Genomic DNA, 23,981 nt, shown 5'->3' on the forward strand with positions numbered 1-23,981 from the left:
TCCAAAATTTATCTCATAATTATGACTTGCTATGTCATAATTCTAACTTTTATCTCATAATAATGACTTAGTATGTCAGTTTTTATATGTCATAATTTTGATTTAACTCATAATTGGCCTAATATGTCATAATTCAGACTTTTATCTCATAATCATGACTTAAGTATGTTAATTTTGATATTTCAGAATTTTTACTTATCTCATGATTATGACTTGGTATGTCATAATTCCAAATTTTATCTCATAATTATTTTATCTCATAATTATGTCCATTTTTACATGTCATAATTTTGATTTATCTCATATCTCATTCCAGACTTTATCTCATAATTATGATTTGGTTTGTCATAATTCCAAATTTTATTTGATAATTATGAATTGCTATGTCATAATTCCAACTTTTATCTCATAATCATGACTTAGTATGTCAATTTTGACATATCATAATTTTAATTACTCTCATAATTGGCTTAATATGTCATAATTTCAAAATGTATCTCATAATTTTAAATTTGATCTCATAACTATGACTTGGTATGTCAGTTTTGACATGTCATAATTTTGACTTATCTCATAATTGACTTTGTATGTCATAAGTCCAACTTTGATCTTATAATCATGACTTTGTATGCAATAATTCTGTCTTTTCATCTCATAAGTATGATTTAGTATAGCAGAATTTTGACTTGTTTCTAATAATCTGTACATTTAGTTCTAATAATTCTCATAATTTGGACTTTCTCTCTCATATTTACAGCTTTTTAGTAAATTTGGTAAAGAATGTTTTTTCCTTATTTGGCAGAAATAGGTTTCTATATTTAAATGACCGTCAATGGGGAAAAAAATGATTTTGCTTCCAGGTGGTGTAGTTACCAGTATCTAAAAGCAGGGACTAACTGGACCACGCTAACCAGCTAAACCCTGATTCCTTGAAAAAAATACTTCCAGTACCTGCTTAAAAGGTAGGCAGATGTTTAACAGTGATCAGTCTCCTTACAGCTTATTTTCAGTATTCATATATTGAATGCATAGGATGCAAACAAGAACCATAACAGAGTTGTGCTTTTACATATTTCTGCTGCTTTTATTAAGCATGCAGCATGTCTGCCTGAAAGGTTTAGTGACTAAACAGATCACAGCTTCTCACATTTAGCAGGACACAAAGGGCCCATTGACAGCTTAAAAACAGCTTACATAATAAACGAGCATAAAAGTGTCATGCCAGAAAAACAAATGCTTGTAACCCACTTAAATTACACCGCAAGGAAGTGGCAAGTGATTTAGTGGAGGCATTCATGGCCCCCAGTGCTGTGAAGGACTCCAGGAGACAGACTTACGTGTTTGCTATAAAACACAAGCTGAAAAACATGCTTTACTCTGTCATTTTTTTCCCCATTATCTAGTCCAAATCATCACATGCAAAGAGGCTTTAACAATGGCATTAAAAGAAAAATGAAAATTCTGCCACTATTTACTCACCTATTATGCTACTGAAGGTAAAATTCATAAACTTATGACATAGTCATATAGACAACTTTTATATTATTTATTTATTTATTGGATATTGACAGCCCCTGGGTCATGTGAAAAAAATCTATTAATAAAAATTAAAATAATTATAAACAATTTAAATAAATAATTTAAGTATGTAAATTAAATTTAACAAAATTAAAATTATGTCACTATTTACTCACCGGTTATGCTATTAAAACTAAAATTCATAAAATTATCTAAGTCATATGGACTACTTTTTATTTTATTTTATTTTATTTTATTTTATTTTATTTTATTTTATTTTATTTTATTTTATGAATTTATTTTATTGACAGCCCCTGGGTCATGTGAAAATATATGAATAAAAATGAAAATAATAATCAACAATTTAAATAAATAATTTAAGTATGTAAATTATTTGTTTAATTAATAATTTAAATAATTATTAATTACTACATAAAAAGGTTAAATAATAGCAGTAATAATAAATTAATACATATACATTTATTTACATACTAATTTATTTATATTAATAAATAATTATTGAAATAATGACTAATGTAATATTTAAATAATAACTCTCTCTCTCTCTATATATATATAATTGAAATAATTACTAATTTATGTAATATTAAATAATGAAATAATGTTAAATAATTTAAATAAAGTTAAAATGATGAGATTATTAAAATATTAAAAAAACTGTTTTGTCATAGTTGTCTTTTAATCTCATAATTTCAACTACCAAGATAATTTTGTCATAATTATGATATCATAATTTTGACTTAAGTCCTTTTTTACATTTCACTTTTTTTTAGATTTCCATTCACTTTTCATGTTCCAATCAAATCACACTCTACTTTTCTTTAATCAGTCAGACATAATTGAAACTGTCAGAACATATTTATTAGTTTTTTTCCTCATTATAATGTGACTGTTTTAGCCAATATCTGTGCATGCATTTGCACTAGTTTGTAGTTGTAGTGTAGTGTAGTAACATACTAATGTCAGACTCAGTTGTCAAGTCTCCAGTGTGTTATTCACTTGTTTGTAAAACCGGTTCGATTTGGCTTGTTTGCAGTAGGTAATCAGGCGTGCTGCGTGCTCACTCACAAAGGTGATGTCTTCACGTAGCTGACGTTGCCGTGCGAGCGCGGACACTCTGGGTTAACACACTGGAAACCTCCTCCGGTGTTGATACAGGTGGTGCCACGGCTGCAGTTGTGCTGTTGTGTAAGACATTCATCCACATCTGGAGCGCCCGGAGGAAAGGGAGACATTAGAGTCAGAGAGAGGAATAATATAGTGAAAGAGAAGAAGAATAAAGGAAAATAGTGAGTTGGGAATGCTGGCTACACGAGGGACTGTTTATTTGGACTTCAAATTAGATTTGCGTACAGTTCTGTGATATTAGACATGTCCCTGGCTGGATTTCTGAGTGAGATCATCTTTGTAAAAGCATCACCCATGGTAAAATACTTGATAGACAAGATACTTTTCAATCACTTGTGCAATATCTACAGTCTGTGTGTTCTTATATTTTCTATAATTATTATTTAATATCTGTATATGTCATGTTTACATTTTCTGTACTGACAAGCATCATTGCACATCCAACACTCCATAGCACTGCATACAATTCATGCAAGTTATATGCATACATTTTACATGCATACATCATTAGTATGTTATCTGTATATATTGCTCTTTGTTATCCGGTCTATTTGCTGTATATATATATATATATATATATACAGTGGGTACGGAAAGTATTCCCTTAATTTTCCCCCTTAATTTTTCACTCTTTGTTATATTGCAGCCATTTGCTAAAACCATTTAAGTTCATTTTTTTTCCTTATTAATGTACACACAGCACCCCATATTGACAGAAAAACACAGAATTGTTGACATTTTTGCAGATTTATTAAAAAAGAAAAACTGAAATATCACATGGTCCTAAGTATTAAGACCCTTTGCTGTGACACTCATATATTTAACTCAGGTGCTGTCCATTTCTTCTGATCATCCTTGAGATGGTTCTACACCTTCATTTGAGTCCAGCTGTGTTTGATTATACTGATTGGACTTGATTAGGAAAGCCACACACCTGTCTATATAAAACCTTACAGCTCACAGTGCATGTCAGAGCAAATGAGAATCATGAGGTCAAAGGAACTGCCTGAAGAGCTCAGAGACAGAATTGTGGCAAGGCACAGATCTGGCCAAGGTTACAAAAAATTTCTGCTGCACTTAAGGTTCCTAAGAGCACAGTGGCCTCCATAATCCTTAAATGGAAGACGTTTGGGACGACCAGAACCCTTCCTAGAGCTGGCCGTCCGGCCAAACTGAGCTATCGGGGGAGAAGAGCCTTGGTGAGAGAGGTAAAGAAGAACCCAAAGATCACTGTGGCTGAGCTCCAGAGATGCAGTCAGGAGATGGGAGAAAGTTATAGAAAGTCACTGCAGCCCTCCACCAGTCGGGGCTTTATGGCAGAGTGGCCCGACGGAAGCCTCTCCTCAGTGCAAGACACATGAAAGCCCGCATGGAGTTTGCTAAAAAACACCTGAAGGACTCCAAGATGGTGAGAAATAAGATTCTCTGGTCTGATGAGACCAAGATAGAACTTTTTGGCCTTAATTCTAAGCGGTATGTGTGGAGAAAACCAGGCACTGCTCATCACCTGTCCAATACAGTCCCAACAGTGAAGCATGGTGGTGGCAGCATCATGCTGTGGGGGTGTTTTTCAGCTGCAGGGACAGGACGACTGGTTGCAATCGAGGGAAAGATGAATGCGGCCAAGTACAGGGATATCCTGGACGAAAACCTTCTCCAGAGTGCTCAGGACCTCAGACTGGGCCGAAGGTTTACCTTCCAGCAAGACAATGACCCTAAGCACACAGCTAAAATAACGAAGGAGTGGCTTCACAACAAATCTGTGACTGTTCTTGAATGGCCCAGCCAGAGCCCTGACTTAAACCCAATTGAGCATCTCTGGAGAGACCTAAAAATGGCTGTCCACCAACATTTACCATCCAACCTGACAGAACTGGAGAGGATCTGCAAGGAGGAATGGCAGAGGATCCCCAAATCCAGGTGTGAAAAACTTGTTGCATCTTTCCCAAAAAGACTCATGGCTGTATTAGATCAAAAGGGTGCTTCTACTAAATACTGAGCAAAGGGTCTGAATACTTAGGACCATGTGATATTTCAGTTTTTCTTTTTTTAATAAATCTGCAAAAATGTCAACAATTCTGTGTTTTTCTGTCAATATGGGGTGCTGTGTTAATTAATGGGAAAAAAATGAACTTAAATGATTTTAGCAAATGGCTGCAATATAACAAAGAGTGAAAAATTTAAGGGGGTCTGAATACTTTCCATACCCACTGTATATATATATATATATATATATATACAAACATCTATAATCAAGCCACATGTCTTCCACCTGCCCAATTAAATGCTTTTTATTTTAGAATAAAACATTTTTACAATAAAATTGTTTTTTTAATTTTTTATTTTATTTGTTTATTATTTCATTTTAATTGTTTTTTTTATCCTAAAAAAAATGTCATTCTCCAGGTATAAGAAATTACTTTCTGTTCTAATTTTATTTTATTTTATTTTATTATTTATTTTTCTGAAATGGAAAGCATTTTATTCACCTGGCGTAAGAAATTGCTTGCAGATCACAATTTTATTTTTTATTATTATTAATTTTTTTAATCCAGATGATAAGTTTAAAAAAATGAAAAAATTAAAAATGTGTGGCTTAAAAAATTGGCTTTGTATATGTATATATATATAATATTATTTTATTTGATTTGATTTTATTATATATATATATATATATATATATATATTTTTCTTATCTGTATTAAAGCCAAATTTCTTCCACCTGGCAGAAAATGCTTTTTATTTTATTTTATTTTATTTTTTTTCTGAAATACAAAGCATTTTATTCACCCGGCATAAGAAATTGCTTGCAGATCACTTTTTTTTTTTTTTTTTTTGTAATCCAGATGATAAATAAAAAATATTGGAAAATGAAAAAAATATATATTATTTTAATTATCTGTATTAAAGCAAAATTTCTTCCACCTGCCAGAAAATGTATTTTATTTTATGTTATTTTATGTTATTTTATTTCATTTCATTTCAACACAGCTGGACAATCATCCAAAAGATCTCTCTCACTTTTGTTCTCCAAATGTTCCTAAACTCAGCAGCCAAAACCTGAATCAACCACTTCTTCTCCACATCCTCACTATTTGTCTTCATCTACCCGCTTCATATACCCCTGGAGGTTTCTGTAAGGTGTCCAAATGATTTTCACAGACCATGTCCTGCCTGTCTCTTTTCTCAGATTCACATTCAAACCACTAAAAATAGAGGGTCCTTCAGCAAAGACGTCATACGGGTTTGGAACGACATGAGGGTGAGTAAATAATGACAGAATGTTTATTTTTAGTTGAACTGTTTTTTTTCTGTGCTGTGACATCAGGCTCTCTAAGCCTTTAATTTTTGAGTGTGCGTTCACTGAACCGATTTCTCGCTCACCCTCACAGCTTCTTCCATCAGCGAGCAGCTTGTATCCAGTGGGACAGGAACAGTGGTACGATCCTGGGACGTTTACACAGGCGTGGCCACACAGAGGCCCTCCACGGTCAGCCTTATACACCTCACATTCATTCACATCTGGACACATGCACACATAATAACTCAACATTTGATTACATGTGCGGATTTGACAAGAGACAGGGACAGAAAGGAAATGAGAAAGGCATACCTTAAGGAAAATGTTCTTTTACTTACTCCTATAGTGTATAGCAGAAAAATAAATCATAAAATTGTTTTGTTTCGTTAAAATCATTGATAATGCAACACTGATAATGCAAATACTGAAGTAATATGTTTTGCCTGAGATCAAAGTTAATACAATCACACAACAAAACCGAACAAGGTCTTCAACAAGACCTTTGTTTCAAAATGTAGAATAATATAATAATAAAATGAGTGAGTTTTCTGTCATCTAGTGAGAATAAAAAATCAAATGCACCTTTAGTTCCGTTGTACCCTACTGTAAAAAGCCAAACTTTTGATGAAAACACTAATAATTCATTTAATCATAATAACGTAAATAATAATAATAATAATAATACAAATACAAATAATCAAAATGAAACACTTACTAAATATGGAATATTTTATTTGTTGAAAACACTAATAATTAAGTTAACCATAATAATGTAAAATAAATAAATAATATTAATAATAATAATAATAATTATTATTATTATTATTATTATGAAAAAAACAAAATGAAACGCATACTAAATATAGAATATTTTATTTCTTGAAAACACTAATAATTAATTTAACCATGATAATGTAAAAATAATAATAATAATAATAATAATAATTAAAAAAATACAAATAATCAAAATGAAACACTTACTAAATATGGAATATTTTATTTGTTGAAAACACCTATAATTAATTTAACCATAATAATGTAAAAGAAATACTACTACTACTACTACTAATAGTAATAATAATAATTAAAACGAAACACTTTCTAAATAAATAATAATAATTAATAATAATAATAATTATTATTATTATTATTATTATTGTTATTATTAAAAAAACAATCAAAATGAAATGCTTACTAAATATGGAATATTTTATTTCTTGAAAACACTAATAATTTAACCATGATAATTAAAATAATAATAATAAAAAACAACAACAACAATAATAATAATAATAATAATTAAAAAATACAAATAATCAAAATGAAACACTTACTAAATATGGAATATTTTATTTGTTGAAAACACTAATAATTAATTTAACCATAATAATGTAAAAGAAATACTACTACTACTACTACTACTACTACTAATAGTAATAATAATAATTAAAACAAAACACTTACTAAATAAATAATAATAATTAATAATAATAATTATTATTATTATTGTTATTATTAAAAAAACAATCAAAATGAAACGCTTACTAAATATGGAATATTTTATTTCTTGAAAACACTAATAATTTAACCATGATAATTAAAATAATAATAATAAAAAAACAACAACAACAACAACAACAACAACAACAATAATAATAATAATAATTTAAAAAATACAAATAATCAAAATGAAACACTTACTAAATATGGAATATTTCATTTGTTGAAAACACTAATAATTAATTTAACCATAATAATGTAAAATAAATAAATAGTACTACTACTCCTACTAATTTAAAGATACAAATAATCAAAATGAAAAACGTATATATTATTTTATTTGTATATTATATTTTATTTGTTGAAAACACTAATAATTAAATCATAATAATGTAAAATAAATACCAACAACAACAACAATAATAATAATAATAATAATAAATAATAAATAATAATTTAAAATGAAGCACTTATTAAATATGGAATATTTTATTAGTTAAAAACACTAATAATTAATTTAACCATAATAATGTATAACACATTAATAATAATAATAATAATAATAATAAAATGCAAATAATCCAAATGAAACACTAAATATGAAATATTTTACCTACATTGAGAACTGTGAACATGCGAATGTGTTGTTTATAGTTAATATTTTAGGTCAAAGGCTGACTGGCAAAAAAAAGTTTAGAAATTCCTGACTTGAAGAGTTATTTTTACTTGATCTGACAGGTAAAGTGGCCCTTATTAAGTGTCATCTTATAATTATTGTTAATAATACATTTAGCATTCACTGGTATAATCAGTGTAATGGACAGCCTCCAGCAGTTTATTGCTTTAAAGCATCCCGATGGTTGTAAGACGGACCCACCCTGACAGATGCTGTTGTCTGATGTGCCGCTCATGTGGAAGCCGGCGTCGCAGCTGCAGTGCTGAGCTCGGTCCACTTTGGCGCAGCGGGGCTTACGGCTGAAGGCCGGGTCATTCATGACGCTCCACTCCGGAGGGGCTGAGAGAGACACAGAGAGGAAATGGAAACGAGGAGGCTTAACCTCCCACTAACACACAGACCCGCATATGAATGACAAACATTCACATGCATACCGGAACACGGGTTAAAGATGATGTGGCTCAGGCTTCACTATTAGCAGCTACATTTGAAATTCCAAAAGTATTTTTTGCATTTTCTGAAGAAAAATGCCACTTATGATCTTAGAGGGTTTTTAGTTTGGCTGCATGCACGTGTGGTTGTTATTAGGGGTGGGTCGATCTGACGATTTTGTATTGTGAATGTTTTTGAAGATGTCCATGATCTGATTTTAAAAACTAATCGAAGAATGTTGGTAACAGAGTGGGATAACGCATTACAACATTGCAAACTCAGAATATGACAAAAGCTGCAATAATTAAAGATGTTAAATACAGGGTTTGTACAAGGTGCTTAAAGTGCTTGAAGTACTTGAATTTGACTTTTTGAAATGTAAGGCCTGGCAAACCCTTGAAAACAGCAATATTCCTGAGGAGGTACTTGAAAACTACTACTTCTCGCTTACTTCAGTTAATGTCATAAAACTAGCGAGCCAAGCCAGTAGTAGTACTGACAGTGTTGTGTAAACACAGCTGAAGACGCAAAAAGAGGAAAATAAGAACCAAATCAAAGTGAGTCATTTATGCTGGAACCACTCCGATAGATTCAAACTCGTGACTTCGATCATTCATTTCAAGTGATTCACTAGCAAAAACCAGATGGAATTAAAAGAGCCATTCATTTTCGAATTTCAACATCGCTTTGATGATTTTAAAAATCATAAATAGTTATGGGTGAAACTGAGCTTTTCAAAACTCTGAATCAGTTAAACCATTGCATCACAAATGAATTCACGGTTTCGAAGCGCTCCAATTGGATCACATATTGCAAATCATTCGATTCAGATCAGGACTTTAAATCACGTATTGCGAATCATTTGATTTAGATCGGGACTTAGGGGTGGGTTCGCAAATCATTTGACTTAGATCAGGACTTTGAATCGCGTATCGCAAATCACTTGATTTAGATTGGGACTTCGGAGCGAGTTAGGGAATCATTTTATTTAGATCAGAACTTCGAAGTGAGTTCGTGAATCAATTCCGTGCTCCGAGTCCTGATCTGAAATGATGGCTCGTGAATCAGTATTCAGATCGGAACTTTGGTGCAGGTTCGCAAATCATTTGATTCAGTTCGGGACTTCGGAGTGGGTTCGCAAATCTTTTTTCGACTTCTTTTTATATTAAACAGTAGAAAATCTAATCTTTAATGCAGTACAGTTAATGAAATAAAACAAAATGAAGAAAAATGAATAAAAGCATACACAAATGAAATAACCCCAGTTTTACTAAAAGTAAAAGTGTAATAACCATGTTTTGGAGATGAACAGAGAGATGAACAGAGCTTTAGATTTAGTTTCTATCTTTCTTTTATTTAGATCGGGACTTTGAATCGCGTATCGTGAATCATTTGATTTAGATCGGGACTTCGGGGCAGATTCGTGAATCATTTGAATTTGATCGGGACTTTGAATCGCGTATTGCGAATCATCTGATTTAAATCGGGACTTCAAAACGCGTAGCGCGAATCATTCGATTTATATCGGGACTTCGGGGCGGGTTCGTGAATCATTTGACTTAGATTGGGACTTTGAATCGCGTATCGTGAATCGCTTGATTTAGATTGGAACTTTGGAGCGGGTTAGGGAATCATTTTTTTTAGATTGGGACTTTGAATCACGTATCGCAAATCATTTGATTTAGATCGGGACTTTGAATGGCGTATTGTGAATCACTTGATTCAGATCGGAACTTCGGTGCGGGTTCGCGAATCTTTTTCCGACTTCTTTTTTTTAATTAAACAGTAGAAAATCAAATCTTTAATGCAGTACAGTTAACGAAATAAAACAAAACAAAGAAGAATGAATGAAAGCATACACAAATAAAATAACCCCAATTTTACTATAGCAAAGTGTAGTAACCATGTTTTGTAGATGGACAGAGCTTTAGATAGTTTCTTTATACTTGTCTAGATCAACTTTAATAAAGAAAAGAGTTTTAGAACCAGAATTATGTTTATATACGTGAAATTTAGCTAGCAGGGAACAAACATAACATTTGTACAGACATGAATTTACAATTCCTTCAGCCTGAAGCTTATTCATTCTACTTTGGTGTGAAAGGCCTTTTACATTTGTCAAAAATACTTTTTATATTCAAAACAAAAAAGCCCAGCCCAGATGAGGAAAATTTAACACAAAAGTAACATAACTATGGACGTCAATGGCTACTGTTAACTATTTGGTTACCAACATTCTTCAAAATATCTTCTTATTTGTGTTTAGCAGGAGAAAGAAACTCATACAGATTTTTCAGCTTGAGGGTGAATACATGATGACAGAATTTTCATTTTTGGGTGGACTATCCCTATAAAAACTAACATGACAATGAATCACGATAAGATTGTGGGTCCTGATCCTTTCTAAAAATATTGTGATATGATATTTTCATTATATCACCCATCCCTTGTTGATATGTTCCACATTCCCTTCTGTCCCGTCCGCCTGTCTGCCACTGACACATACAGAGTATATTAAAGAAACACAGACCTGTCTGCGTCTGGTATTGACATTGACTCCCGCTCCAGTTGTGTGGACAGGTGCACTTGTACTGGTTCAGAGCCTCTACACAGGTGCCGCCGTTCTGACACGGGTTACTGGCGCACACGCTCACATCTGTGGGAAAGACAACAGCGTTACAGTGCTGACCAACAGTAGTTCTCTAATGAGCTGAGATCAGTGATGTTATAGTTCACAATGAACAGGTTTAATGGCAGACCGTCCCAAATAAACATTATCTTAATGCTGCTAATCTTAAAATAGATCCTATTTTTAGGACTATAAAAATGTTTTGATCTGTGACAGTATTTTCATGATAATTAAACAAAACATTTATATTACTATAATGAAGCTGGGCCTTAATTTTGTGTGATAAAACTATCTATCTATCTGTCTATCTATCTATCTATCTATCTATCTATCTATCTATCTATCTATCTATCTATCTATCTATCTATATCTCTCTCTATATATATGTATGTATGTTTGTATAATTATGAATTATTTGATTTCTTATTTCTTATTAAAATTAATTAATTATAAACAAATGCACATGTATTAATTTACCATATATATATATATATATATATATATATATATATATGTGTGTGTGTGTGTGTATATATATATATATATATATATATATATAATTATAAAATTAAATAATATTAGATTAAATAAATAACTTTTTGTATATAAATAAATGCACATGTATCAATTTTATTATATAAAATTACATTAATATATGTATTAAATTATATATATATATATATATAAAATTATAAATTATTAAATTAAATAATAATAAATGAAATCAAGTAAAATAAATAATAAATAAAATTCATTTTATATTAATAAGAAATAATAATTAAGATTATTAATTTAGTCTAATATTAATATTATTAATATTAGATTAAATAAATAACTTTATTATTTCTCATTAATATAAATTAATTAAATATAAATAATTTTAAATAAGAAATAATAATTAAGATTATTAATTTAGTCTAATATTAATATTATTAATATTAGATTAAATAAATAACTTTAATTATTATTTCTCATTAATATAAATTAATTAAATATAAATAATTTTAAATAAGAAATAATAATTAAGATTATTAATTTAGTCTAATATTAATATTATTAATATTAGATTAAATAAATAACTTTAATTATTATTTCTCATTAATATAAATTAATTAAATATAAATAAATGCACATGTATTAATTTTATTACATAAAACTACATTAATATATGTATTAAATTATATATAAATTATATATATATATATTTAAATTATTCAATTTAATAATAGTAAATTAAATTAAGTAAAATAAATGATAAATAAAATTCATTTATATTAATAAGACGAAATAATTACAATTATTTATTTAGTCTAATATTAATATTATTAATGAATTTGTATATAAATAAATACACATGTATTAATATTATTATATAAAATTACATTAATATATGTATTAAATTATATATAAATTCATATAGGAGACTATTAAATCTGCAGTCATGGAAAATAAAGTCACAGTTTACTTTTCTTTTTACTGTAAGGTGAAATATGACCAAAAAATGTTTTTTTGAGATTCACCCTGGATGGTCATGTAAAGCTTCTGGTTTTATTTTTTGCCATTTTTATTATTCTTGATAGTTCTTCTATAGCAATTTGAAATAAAATTTAAATAAAAATACATAAAAATACATAACAATAAAAAGCATGGAACAGTAAAGAGGTAACTTCCAACATCCAACTTAAATCAGTAATCTTATTCTAACTGAAGGCAGTTTAATAATTATTACATTGAAATGTCATAATGCTTTCATGAACAAACAAAGATGAGATTCATCCTGAATGGTTGTGTCTTTATCATGGATTTGCAATCCTAATTAAGGCTGAATGAAAGAAATAGTTGAAATGTCCCAGATTCTTATCTCCATGTCTGTACAGAGCCGAGGATTATGTGTCCATGGAAAACACCTGAATCGTTGAAGGAATTAGATGAGCCCACATTCTTGCCTATTTCCTGTACAGAATGGCACAGTAAAATGAAACAGATCTGCTGGAATGTTAACAATGGAGTGGCGAAACGGAGGAAGGGAATGTAGAGCGGCTTCTGAAACCCGTTCATCTAAACCAACGGCCGCTGTCACATTCACAGCATCCCACGTGCCGTGTTTGCATCCCTAATCGTAAACGGTTGTGAGGTCGGTTAGGTTTACAACAGCCACCGTGCCACGCAACATCTGTCTGCAGCAGCTGCGGGCGGCAAACGTCCATCTGCTCTAGATGGGAATTTACTGCCGCCGCTGTAAATATCCGTAATGGACAGTGAGAGCATGCTTGTGAGGCCTGTGTACAGAAGAAGCATTAACACATGTTCAGCACAGATGAGCAGATAGAGCCCTGTGAGCTACACATGTTAAGGCAGAGATCCCTGAAGAGCTGATGCAATGATCCCTGAAACCACTTTCTTTGGATTTGATTTGCGGTTTGGTATTTCCATTATAGAAGAATAGTGATGAAAGTAGGGTGTAATGCTGTGTGCTTGAGTATTTAGTTTAGATGATTTGTAAATGTTCTCAAAAACATGCTGAAGGTTGTTTAGATCATTGTCAAAAAATCAAGTGTAATCAATCTATTAAATTTTCAGTTTCATATCAGTGCATTATTATTATTAGGAATGTTTTGGGTTCAGTACAAGCATTTGTGGCATAATGTCAGTGACTACAGAAAACAATTTTGACTTCATTCATTCATTCATTCATTCATTCATTCATTCGGTGCTTACACAGTGAAACTAAACCAATTATCAGAGGCATGTTTTTATATTATTTTAAATGTTATTATTTTATTTTAATTTATACTTTTTTATAGTATTCTGAAGTTTGTATTTTAATGTTTTATTTCAATTTTATGTGCATTTATTTATTTATTTATCTATTTATTTATTTTTGTAAATGTAGATTTAATTTATTTTTATTACAGTTTTGGTTTCAATAATTGTAATACATCAACAAATGTATTAAAAGCAACATACTAATATTTATATTTTATCTCACCTATATTTTATAAAAAAAAATAAGTAAAGATTTAATTTTTTTTTTTTTTTTTTTACATTGCATTAATGTGGTGTTATGCCTAATTGTTGTAAAAATGTCACAATGCAAAATAATTAAATAAATAAATAATTTTTTTTTTGTTTGTTTTCTTTTGATTTTGGGATGTAATATGATCCTAAAATATTAAATTAAATAAATTATTTTAGTTTATGCATTATTATAATATTTTAAAGTTTTTATATTAATGTTAGTTTTAGCAATTTTGTTATGTGCTTTTATAATTATTTTATGATTACTATTATTTTTGTATATGTTGATTTAATTTATTTTTATTACAGTTTTGGTGTTAATAATTTTAATACATCAATAAACGTACTTAAGGCTACATACTAATATTTACTAAAATTTATATTTTTCTATATTTATATTTTTATTTTATAGAAATGAAAATGAGTTGAACTATTACCATGATGTATAAATACTTTTAAAATAAAATTTAAAAAATATTAATATTATTATATATTAATAAAAGTAATATTTTTATATTACAGTAATGAGAATATATTATGTTAGGAATTATGTTGCTTTAAATTTAATTACCATGATGTACAAATACTTTTAAAATACAATTTAAAAAATATATATATTTTACATTACAGTAATATTTATCTTCTGTATTTATTTTACATTACAGAAATGAGAATGAACAAAAGAATCACATAACAAACATTAACAAATATAAAAATTGTAATTCTTTTTGTAAGAAATTGTTATTATTACAATAATGAGGATGGGGGTGATGTGCTTGATTGTTGTGAAAATGTCAAAATAAAAAAAAAATAAAAAATAAATTTTAAAATAAAAATAAAAAAATAAAATAAAGTTATTTTCTCTTGATTTTGGGATGTAACACAACCCTAAAATATTAAATAAAATAAATTAAAATAAATAAATAAAATATATTTGGCACAAAGAAAATGGGGCCTATTTGAGGACCATTGAAGTGATTTGCATTGTACAGACAAATAAACACAAATTCTCATTACCATAATGCATTTGGACTTTTTCCTTTTGTGCTTGTAATTTTCAAGCGGTAACATCTGAAGGACGAGTCTAAATTATTTTCTGTTGTAATCAACATTGTGCCACATATGCTTTCAAGTTTAACTTGTATTGCACCTGGAACGTTTTCTACAGGGAAAATCCAGTGTGAAAAGAAACTCATTGCAGTTCCTCGAAATGTGGAGAACGTGCTCCAGTTGGACATCAGACATTGAGAAATTTAAGTCGAAAGACTTTGGGACTGAATGAGAAAAAGAAGGTTTGGAATCAAACGTTTTGACTTTCAGGCCAAAGGAATGTGTCTTCGACAACAGCGCCCTCGATCCTTCTCCTGTTTATTTTCTTTCCCATGCGGCTTAAGTGCGAGAATTTGCAGATGTAAAAGGTTCACTTCAGTCCCAAAATATTTCAAAACTGCCTATGAACATGAGTTATGTTTTTTCACCCGCTCTGAAAGGTGCTTTCGTACCTCAAAACTCTCAAAATAGACTCACACCCGCCTGCAGGAATATGGACATTACAGCGTCTGTGCTGCCCTTAAACCCAAACTCGCTCTCAAACACACGCCCCTTTCAAACACACTCGCTCGCCCCGTCCCACTGTACCACTTGGAATGTCCCGAGTGCTGCCAGCAGCGATATTAAAGGAAGTCATCAATAGCATGCTTAGCATAGTTGCGTGCTATCGGAGCATGGGCGGCTTAATGAGATGTGTGCATGAGCTTAACCTCTGACCTCTGAGACTACATACAAAACACTGACTGAGGTACACTACCAGTAAACTCTGGACACATCTATTTATCCTTTATTACTATTTTCTCATTTTAGAATAATATTAAAGTACTGAAGCATTGAAATAACACAAACGGAAGTAACAAAACATGTGAGAAATGAAAACTATGTTTGAGCTGCTTGTGTTTAGATTGCAGCTCTGCTCATGAGGTGCATCCTGGGATGCTTTTGAACACAACTGAAGGAGAAACGTGTGATTTTATGGATGTCTGTTTCTACTTCAGAGTGGAAAATAAAACATGAGATTTAAAAACAAGTATTGTAATAAATAAAAATTAGACTTTTGGGATATGCATTAATGAGAAATATAGTTTTAACCTCAAGAAATAGTCACAACCTTTTTATTAATTTATTATTTTCTTAATTATTTTATTATTGGTAGAAATTGGTTCTCATACTCGTACATAATGCTGGTTTTAGCCACATATTTATTTTATTTTATTTATTTATTTTGAACAACACTTTGCAATGAGGTCCCATTAAGTTATTAGTTAGTTATTGCATTACCTAACAGTAATAATGTGCAATATATTTGTTACAGTATTTATTAATGTTTGTTAATGTTAGTTAAAACAGTTTATTATTAGTTTTGTGTTATTAAGCTGTTATTCTAGTATCATTGAGATACTATTATTGTTTTCATTAATTATTTTGAATGTTTTTATTTTTAAATTTTCATTTTAATTTTATTTAAAGTTTTAGTTGTTTTTATTCATTTTTATTTTAGTTTTACTTATTTTAATACTTATTTCTTCATAACTTTTAAATTATTCTTATAATTTTTAATGAAAATATAGGAGAAATAAAATCTAAATATTAGTAAATATTATGTTGCACTGGCAAAAACTGAAGTACATGTAAGATAAAGTGTCAAATTTATTATAGCTTTTATTAATTATTTTGAATGCTTTTTTCATTTCAATATTTTAGTAATTTTGTTGTGTTTTTGTCATTTTTTTTAAATTAGTTTTTAATTATATTTATTTCAGTTTTAGTTATTTTAGTACTTATATTACACAATTATCTTTACTACTTTAATTATTTTCACATTAGTTTTATTGCTAACTAACACTATTAAAAAAAACTTTTTTGTTAATCATACAGTATAATAATTATAGTATAATACATGTAACATAAAGTATTAAATTAATTATAATTTTTATTTTTATATTTTGATTTTATTTAAAGTTTACACTGTAAAAAATAAAAAACAATTTGTTGAGTCAGCTTAAAATAATTTGTTACCCTGCTGCCTTAAAATTTTAAGTTCAGTCAACTCAAAAAAATTATCATTTCAAGTTGAATAAACTAAATTATCATTTGAATAAATTATCATTTCAAGTTGAATAAACTTATTTTAGTTGACTGAACTTAAAATTTTAAGGCAGCCAGGTTACAAATTATTTTAAGTTGACTCAACAAATTGTTTTTTACAGTGTACACTGTAAAAATAAAAAACACAATTTGTTAAGTCAGCTTAAAATAATTTGTTACCCTGCTGCCTTAAAATTTTAAGTTCAGTCAACTAAAATAAGTTTAGTCAACTTGAAATGTTAAGTTGTATTAAGTAACAACGTAGATATTTGTGTTTGCTAAACTTAACAGGTGGGTAAGTAACCCAGCTGCCTTAACATTTTAAGTTGATTCAACTCAAATATCTAAGTTGTCACTTAGTATAATTTAACATTTCAAGTTGAATAAACTTTTTTTGAGTTGACTGAACTTAAAATTTTAATGCAGCCAGGTTACAAATTATTTTAAGTTGACTCAACAAATTGTTTTTTACAGTGTAGTAATTTTGTTGTGTGTTTTTGTCATTAATATTATTTATTTATTTATTTTTATTTCAGTTTTAGTTCATATTATCTTTACTTCAATTTTTTCACATTAGTTTTATTACTAACACTATTAAAATCATTTTTGTGATATTTTTGAGATAAAATATAAATATGTGTAAATATGAGTATGTTGCATTGGCAATAAACTGAAGTGAAATAACATAGTGAGTTTAGTTTTTGTTAAAGACCCTAATCAGAAGATTTTAGGTCACATGTTTTGTTTTGTTTGTTTGTTTGTTTTTTGAGATCATGAGAAACATGAGTTCAGTCAAGAGTGTCCAGTCTTTTCAGTGGTAGTGTATTTGCAGCCCATGTTGAAACTTGACCTATGAAGCTGGCTCTTTTTACAGTAGCCAGTTGAACCTGAAGCATGAAGGCCATTGAGACGCACCGAGGCCAGGAATGCAAGTACAGGTGTTTCACTGCGTTTCGGGACATTTAATGCTGCTTTAACGAGAGCTTCATTCAGTGCAGCTCAAGAGTGAAGAATGCCCCTCTTTCTTCAGAGCTCCTTATCTTTCTGCCTGTGTGTAACTGTGTGTGTAGTGCTGGTTTTGCTAGCTGTGGTGTTCACAGTCACTTTCTTTCACCAGCACTGGTATTCAAGCTCTATCTGGGTACTGTCACTCTGAATGGGATTTCAGATTACCCAGCTCACAACACAACAATAAAATGGTAGTGTAGTCCAGGAATTCTGCTCAATAGCACAGATACAGTTACATGGTGAAGAGCAGCCACATAGCAGAGAAACTGTGGGTTTTCTTGCTGGATTAAAGTGTGTTTTTGAATGAATCGATTGCATGAATGATTCAGATACTCTTTTCTAAATAAATCAGATGGCTTGACTTATTTCTGAGCAAATTGATTCAGTGTTCTAAGTGAATAGGTAGTCACTTGTTTTGTTCCTGAAACAGTCAACATTGTTGAGTGCATGAATGATTCATTGAGTCTTTTCTGAATGAATTAGTGTTGAATCAGTGTTCTGAGCAAATAAGCTGACTCACTCATCAAGGCAGTCACTTGTTTTATTCTTGAAACAATCAACATTTTTAAATGAATTGTTTAAATAGATGATTCACTCATAAAAGAGAAACACCCGTTTACTTGGATGAAGGTGTGTTTCTGAAAGAATCAGTTGCATGAATGATTCAGTAAGTCTTTTCTAAATGAATCAGATGCTTGATTTATTCCTCAGTAAATTGATTCAGTGTTCTGAGCGAATAGGTTGACTCACTCAGAAAGGCAATCACTTGTTTTATTCCTGGAACAATCAACATTGTTAAGTGATCATTTAAAACAATGATTCATTTATAAAAGACACCCACTTGTTTACTTGCTGGATGAAGGTGTGTTTTTGATTGCATGAATGATTCACTAGGTCTTTTCAGAATGAATCAGATGCATGATTCGTTCCTGAACGAATCAGAGTTCTGTGCGAATAGGTTGACTCACAATCAACATTTTCAAGTGAATCGTGTAAATCGATGATTCTCTCATAAAAGACACTCACTTGTTTACTTCCTGGATGAAGGTGTGTTTTTGAATGAATCGATTGCATGAATGATTCAGTGACTATTTCCTAAATGAATCAGAGGCTTGATTAATACCTGAACGAATCAGTGTCCTGAGCGAATAGGTTGATTCACTTAAAAAGGCAGTCATTTGTATTATTCCTGAAGCAATCAAAATTTCTTGAGTGAATCGTTTAAATCGATGACTGACTCATAAAAGACACCCACTTGTTTTCTTGTTGGTTGGTGTGTTTTTGAATGACTCGATTGCCTTAATGATTCAGTGAGTACTTTCTTGATTCGTTCCTGAGCAAATTGATTCAGTGTTCTAAGTGAATAGGTTCCTGAAACAATCAACGTTGTTGAGTGAATCATTTAAATCAATGATTCACTCATAAAAGACACCTACTTGTTTACTTGTTGGATGAAGGTGTGTTTTTTAATTATTCGATTGGATGAATGATTCAGTGAGTCTTTTTGGAATGAATCAGATGCTTGATTTGTTCCTGAGCTAACTGATTCAGTGTTCTGAGCGAATAGGTTGACTCACTTATAAAGGCAGTCACTTGTTTTATTTCTGAAACAATCAACATTTTTGAGTGAATCATTTAAAACAATGATTAATTCATAAAAGACACCCACTTGTTTACTTGCTGGATGAAGGTGTGTTTTTGAATGAATGATTTTCTGAATGAATCAGATGATTGAATCAGTGAATCAGTGTTCTAAGCGAATAGGTTACTTGTTTTATTTCTGAAACGTTCAGCGTTTTTGAATGATTTAATGATTCACTCATAAAAACTGTTTGAATCAACAGCTTTGTAGTTATGTAGTGATGTTTACTTGTGTTGAGGTGCACATGTATGATGCATATTATTTTGAAGCTTTTTGACCCACCTTTACAGACGACATTGACTCCGCTCCAGGTACTGTTCTCCTGGCAAACGCGTGTTCCTTGTCCTATCATGCGATAACCCTGAGAACATGTGAAATGAACCTCATGACCCACCAGGTACTTTGAGCCAAACTTCCTCCCGTGGGCTGGAGCCACCAGAGGTGGACATGAGGATTGGGCTAGAGACGAAACGAGAGGACAAACAAACATAAAGACAGAGGAATGTCAGAGTAGAACAGGGTAACGCGAGGGACAGAAGTCACGCGTGTTGAAATGCTGGGATATTTGCCTGAAGGCAGGCATGTGTTACTCAGTGTGGGAACTGTCATGGGAAAAGATGGGAAATGCCTAATTTCATACAAACAGCTTTAGAATAGGCGAACAATACCACACGGACTGTAAAAAAACCAGCATGTTTTTAGAAGTGCTTGTTTTTTGTATCACGCTGGGAAACGAGAAGAATGCATAATCCCATCGCATCAGCGCTTTAATGTAGAAAATTATCTGTAGTTTGTCAAAGAATCTACTTAATTTTGTCCTGTCAAGCACTGGCTGCTACAAATGCCAAAGTAACTCTCGTTTCTGCCGCCAACCCCGGTTCACAAACTGCACGACAGCTTAGGCCAAGTGACACAGCTACACATCCGACCCGTTCACATCATCCGTAGAGCAGTCAGCGTAATCGAGAACTTAGACTGCTTTCCAAACCTGAAGAAGCAGCCAGACCACTTTTTTGAAAGGAAGGAAGTCATTTCACGCTTATAAAATACAAACAGATTTCGAGAGATCTTTGATTTGTTGGAATTCTGCGGCTCGTTTATTAGGATTAATAAATCCTCTATGCAAGAATTACTTTCCAAAAACAATTTTTTTACTGACTTAATACTTTTGTCGCCAAGTGACACAAGCTCTTTCATTTTGCAGAACACAAATACACAAGAAAGTGTATGATTGAAAATCTGTCAGTTTAATGGAATTCATTTTCCTAATTGCAATAAAAGACTTCAGTCAGGCACCACACTTAAAGATGAAGCATATAATTTTTTTCTGTGGTCAAATATTTTCTCCTAGCTTAATATGCAGAAACATGATGCTGTTTGAATCCTGACGCAGCAACACTGACTCAATCAATGGCAGGAAACCTGTTTGAAAACAGTCAATATTTTTGCAATTTTGTTAGAGTTACTATGCTAGAGTTTTTATGTGCACTGGAAATGCATGAATATTTTTTCAATGTTTTTTCAGCTGAGTAATGAATAGTACACAGCAGTGCAACCTATTGAACAGACTGTTCATTTACCCCCTCAGTGCCTCATTTTATACTGTAGATGTAAAATTATAGAGTTCGTACAAGGTGCTTAAAGTGCATAAAGTACTTGAATTTGACTTTTTGAAGTTTAAGGCCTAGAAAACCCTTGAAAATAGCAATATTCCTGATGAGGTACTTGAAAAGTGCTTGAATTATTGCAAGGCAATGTATCTAACAAATAAGTGTTTAATTCTGTCAATAAGCACATATCTTTTCACACAAAAATCACACAATTTAAAAAACATAGCTTTTTCACTTAGTTAATGCCATAAAACTAGCGAGCTAAACCAGTAGTACTGACAGTGTTGTGTAAACGTGGTTGAAGATCCAAAAAGAGGAACAGATGAACCAAATAATTTGAGTCATTTATGCTGGAACTGCTCTGACTGATTCAAACTTGTGACTTCAATCATTTTAATCGATTCACTAGCAAATACCAGATCAAATTAAAAGAGCCATTCATTTTTGAATTTCAGCATTGCTTGTAATGATTTTAAAAAGCATGTAGTGATGGGTGAAATGGAGCTTTTTCGAAACATTGCATCGCAAAATTTCACTGTTTTGAAGCGCTCCAATTGGATTGTGTCTCACGAGTCATTTGATTTAAATTGGAACAGGTTCATGAATCATTCTGCAAATTGAATGATTAATATCAAATGATTCACGATACACAATTTGAAGTCCCAACTGAAATCAAATGATTCGCGTTACACACAGTTTCGATCTAAGTCAAATGATTCGAATTCTGCGCTCCGAGTCCTGATCTGAAATGATGGTTCGCAAATCATTAATTAAATCAGGACTTCAAAGGATGGATCACAAATCATTTGATTTAGATTGGAACTTCGGAGTGTGGATCATGAATCATTTAATTTAGTTCGGAACTTCAGAGTGCAGCTCGTGAATCATTTGATTTAGATCGGAACTTCAGAGTGTGGATGCCGAATTATTTGATTAAGATAGGAACTTCAGAGCGCGGATCACACATGATTTGCTTTAGATCAGAACTTCAGAGTGTGGATTGCAAATCATTTGATTTAGATTAGAACTTTGTGTAACGCGGATCGCAAATTATTTGATTTAGATCTGAACTTGTGAGCGGGTTCGAAAATCATTTGATTCAGATCGAGACTTCGGTGTGGGTTTGTGAATCATTTGTTTCATATCAGGATTTCGGAGCAATTTCACCAATCTTTTTTTCACCAATTAAGGGCAGCTTGCATATTTATTTATTTATTTATTTGGTTGGTTATTTTTATTTATTTATTGTGTATTATCTACTGTAACTATTTCAGTGTTTTTTAAAAATTAGCTTTTATATTTACATTTTCAATTTTCAAAGTTTTAGTAATTTCTTTTATTTTTTTTTGTTTTTGATTTTTCTATTTAGCTTTTTTTTTTTTTTATGTCAGTTTTAGTAATTTAAGTACTTAAATTCAAAACTTTAACTACAGTTAAATTGTAAAAATTATTTATTGAAGCTGTAACTAAAAATGCATTTTACAAAAAAATACTATTTTAGTCAATTTGTAAAATTTACTAGCAATTTCAAAGTTAAAATAGTTTCAAAGTTATTCTTACACTATTTTTTCAAAGCGTTTCATCTAATATTATAGTTTAATTTCAGCTTTACCGAAAACAATTTTTGATAGTTTTAGTTTTACTTAAAAAAAACAATAACAGCGCTGGCCTCAAATCTGAAGCAGCCTGCAGGTTTACATCTTTCATATTTCGCTTTGATGTTCATTTTACAGTGCCCTCGAGTCGACGACTATGACGCCAGCAACTCCAGATGCCTGAATGACATCACACACTCCTGCTCATGGAATCAGTAAGTCAGAATAAACATGTACATTTAATAAAGAAGAAAGAACCAGTCACACAGTCCGTTGATGTAATAAGACATATGAATGTGTCATATGTTATGGCACTTACATGAGGACTGGTCTGCTTGTGGGAGCTTGGACAGTGAGTTTTGAAGGTTGGTGAGCTTGGACTTCATAATCCGAAGCCCTTCTGTGAATCGGATCTCCTGTCCTTTTAGAAACTTGTCCATTTGACGCAGTATCCCCATCACTCTGTGCTTATCCATACAACCCTGAGGGATAAAAGCGCAACCATCCAAGCACCTGGTTACAATTTGATGGCAAGCAGTTATCCCTAAATTACAGATTCGCCTGAACACACGCTCATATGGTGGAGATATTGGACATCCAAAAAGATCGCAAAGAACATTCCCTCCAAATGTTAACTTTGCATGAAAATGAAAAATGGCACACATGAAAGATCAAGGCCAGATGTTGTGGGTGATGTCATGCATTAAGGCACAGGGACTCCTGTGGGGCATGACATGAAAGCTCAGTCCAGCGTTTAGCAGCTCG

General features: G+C 31.1%; 1 protein-coding gene and 1 long non-coding RNA gene across 2 annotated transcripts in view; one reads left to right on the forward strand and one right to left on the reverse strand.

Moving 5' to 3' along the window:
- The window catches only part of LOC127175684 (fibulin-7), a 29,220-nt gene that overhangs the window by 3,732 nt on the left and 1,507 nt on the right, over window positions 1–23,981 (reverse strand). Inside the window, exons 2-7 of the mRNA XM_051126914.1 lie at window positions 23,536–23,698; window positions 20,294–20,470; window positions 11,107–11,232; window positions 8,346–8,483; window positions 6,052–6,189; window positions 2,608–2,746 (exon numbers count right to left, since the gene is read on the reverse strand). Of these exons, the coding sequence (XP_050982871.1) occupies window positions 2,608–2,746; window positions 6,052–6,189; window positions 8,346–8,483; window positions 11,107–11,232; window positions 20,294–20,470; window positions 23,536–23,698 (881 nt within the window). The remainder of the gene's footprint in view (window positions 1–2,607; window positions 2,747–6,051; window positions 6,190–8,345; window positions 8,484–11,106; window positions 11,233–20,293; window positions 20,471–23,535; window positions 23,699–23,981) is intronic.
- On the forward strand, window positions 5,605–23,498 carry LOC127175685 (uncharacterized). The gene is made up of 3 exons (XR_007829021.1): window positions 5,605–5,929; window positions 6,060–6,157; window positions 23,355–23,498. It is a non-coding gene; the product is annotated as an uncharacterized LOC127175685 (long non-coding RNA).

The sequence above is a fragment of the Labeo rohita genome, chromosome 13 (genome assembly GCF_022985175.1).
Source record: "Labeo rohita strain BAU-BD-2019 chromosome 13, IGBB_LRoh.1.0, whole genome shotgun sequence".
In the NCBI taxonomy this organism is placed as follows: Eukaryota; Metazoa; Chordata; class Actinopteri; order Cypriniformes; family Cyprinidae; genus Labeo; species Labeo rohita.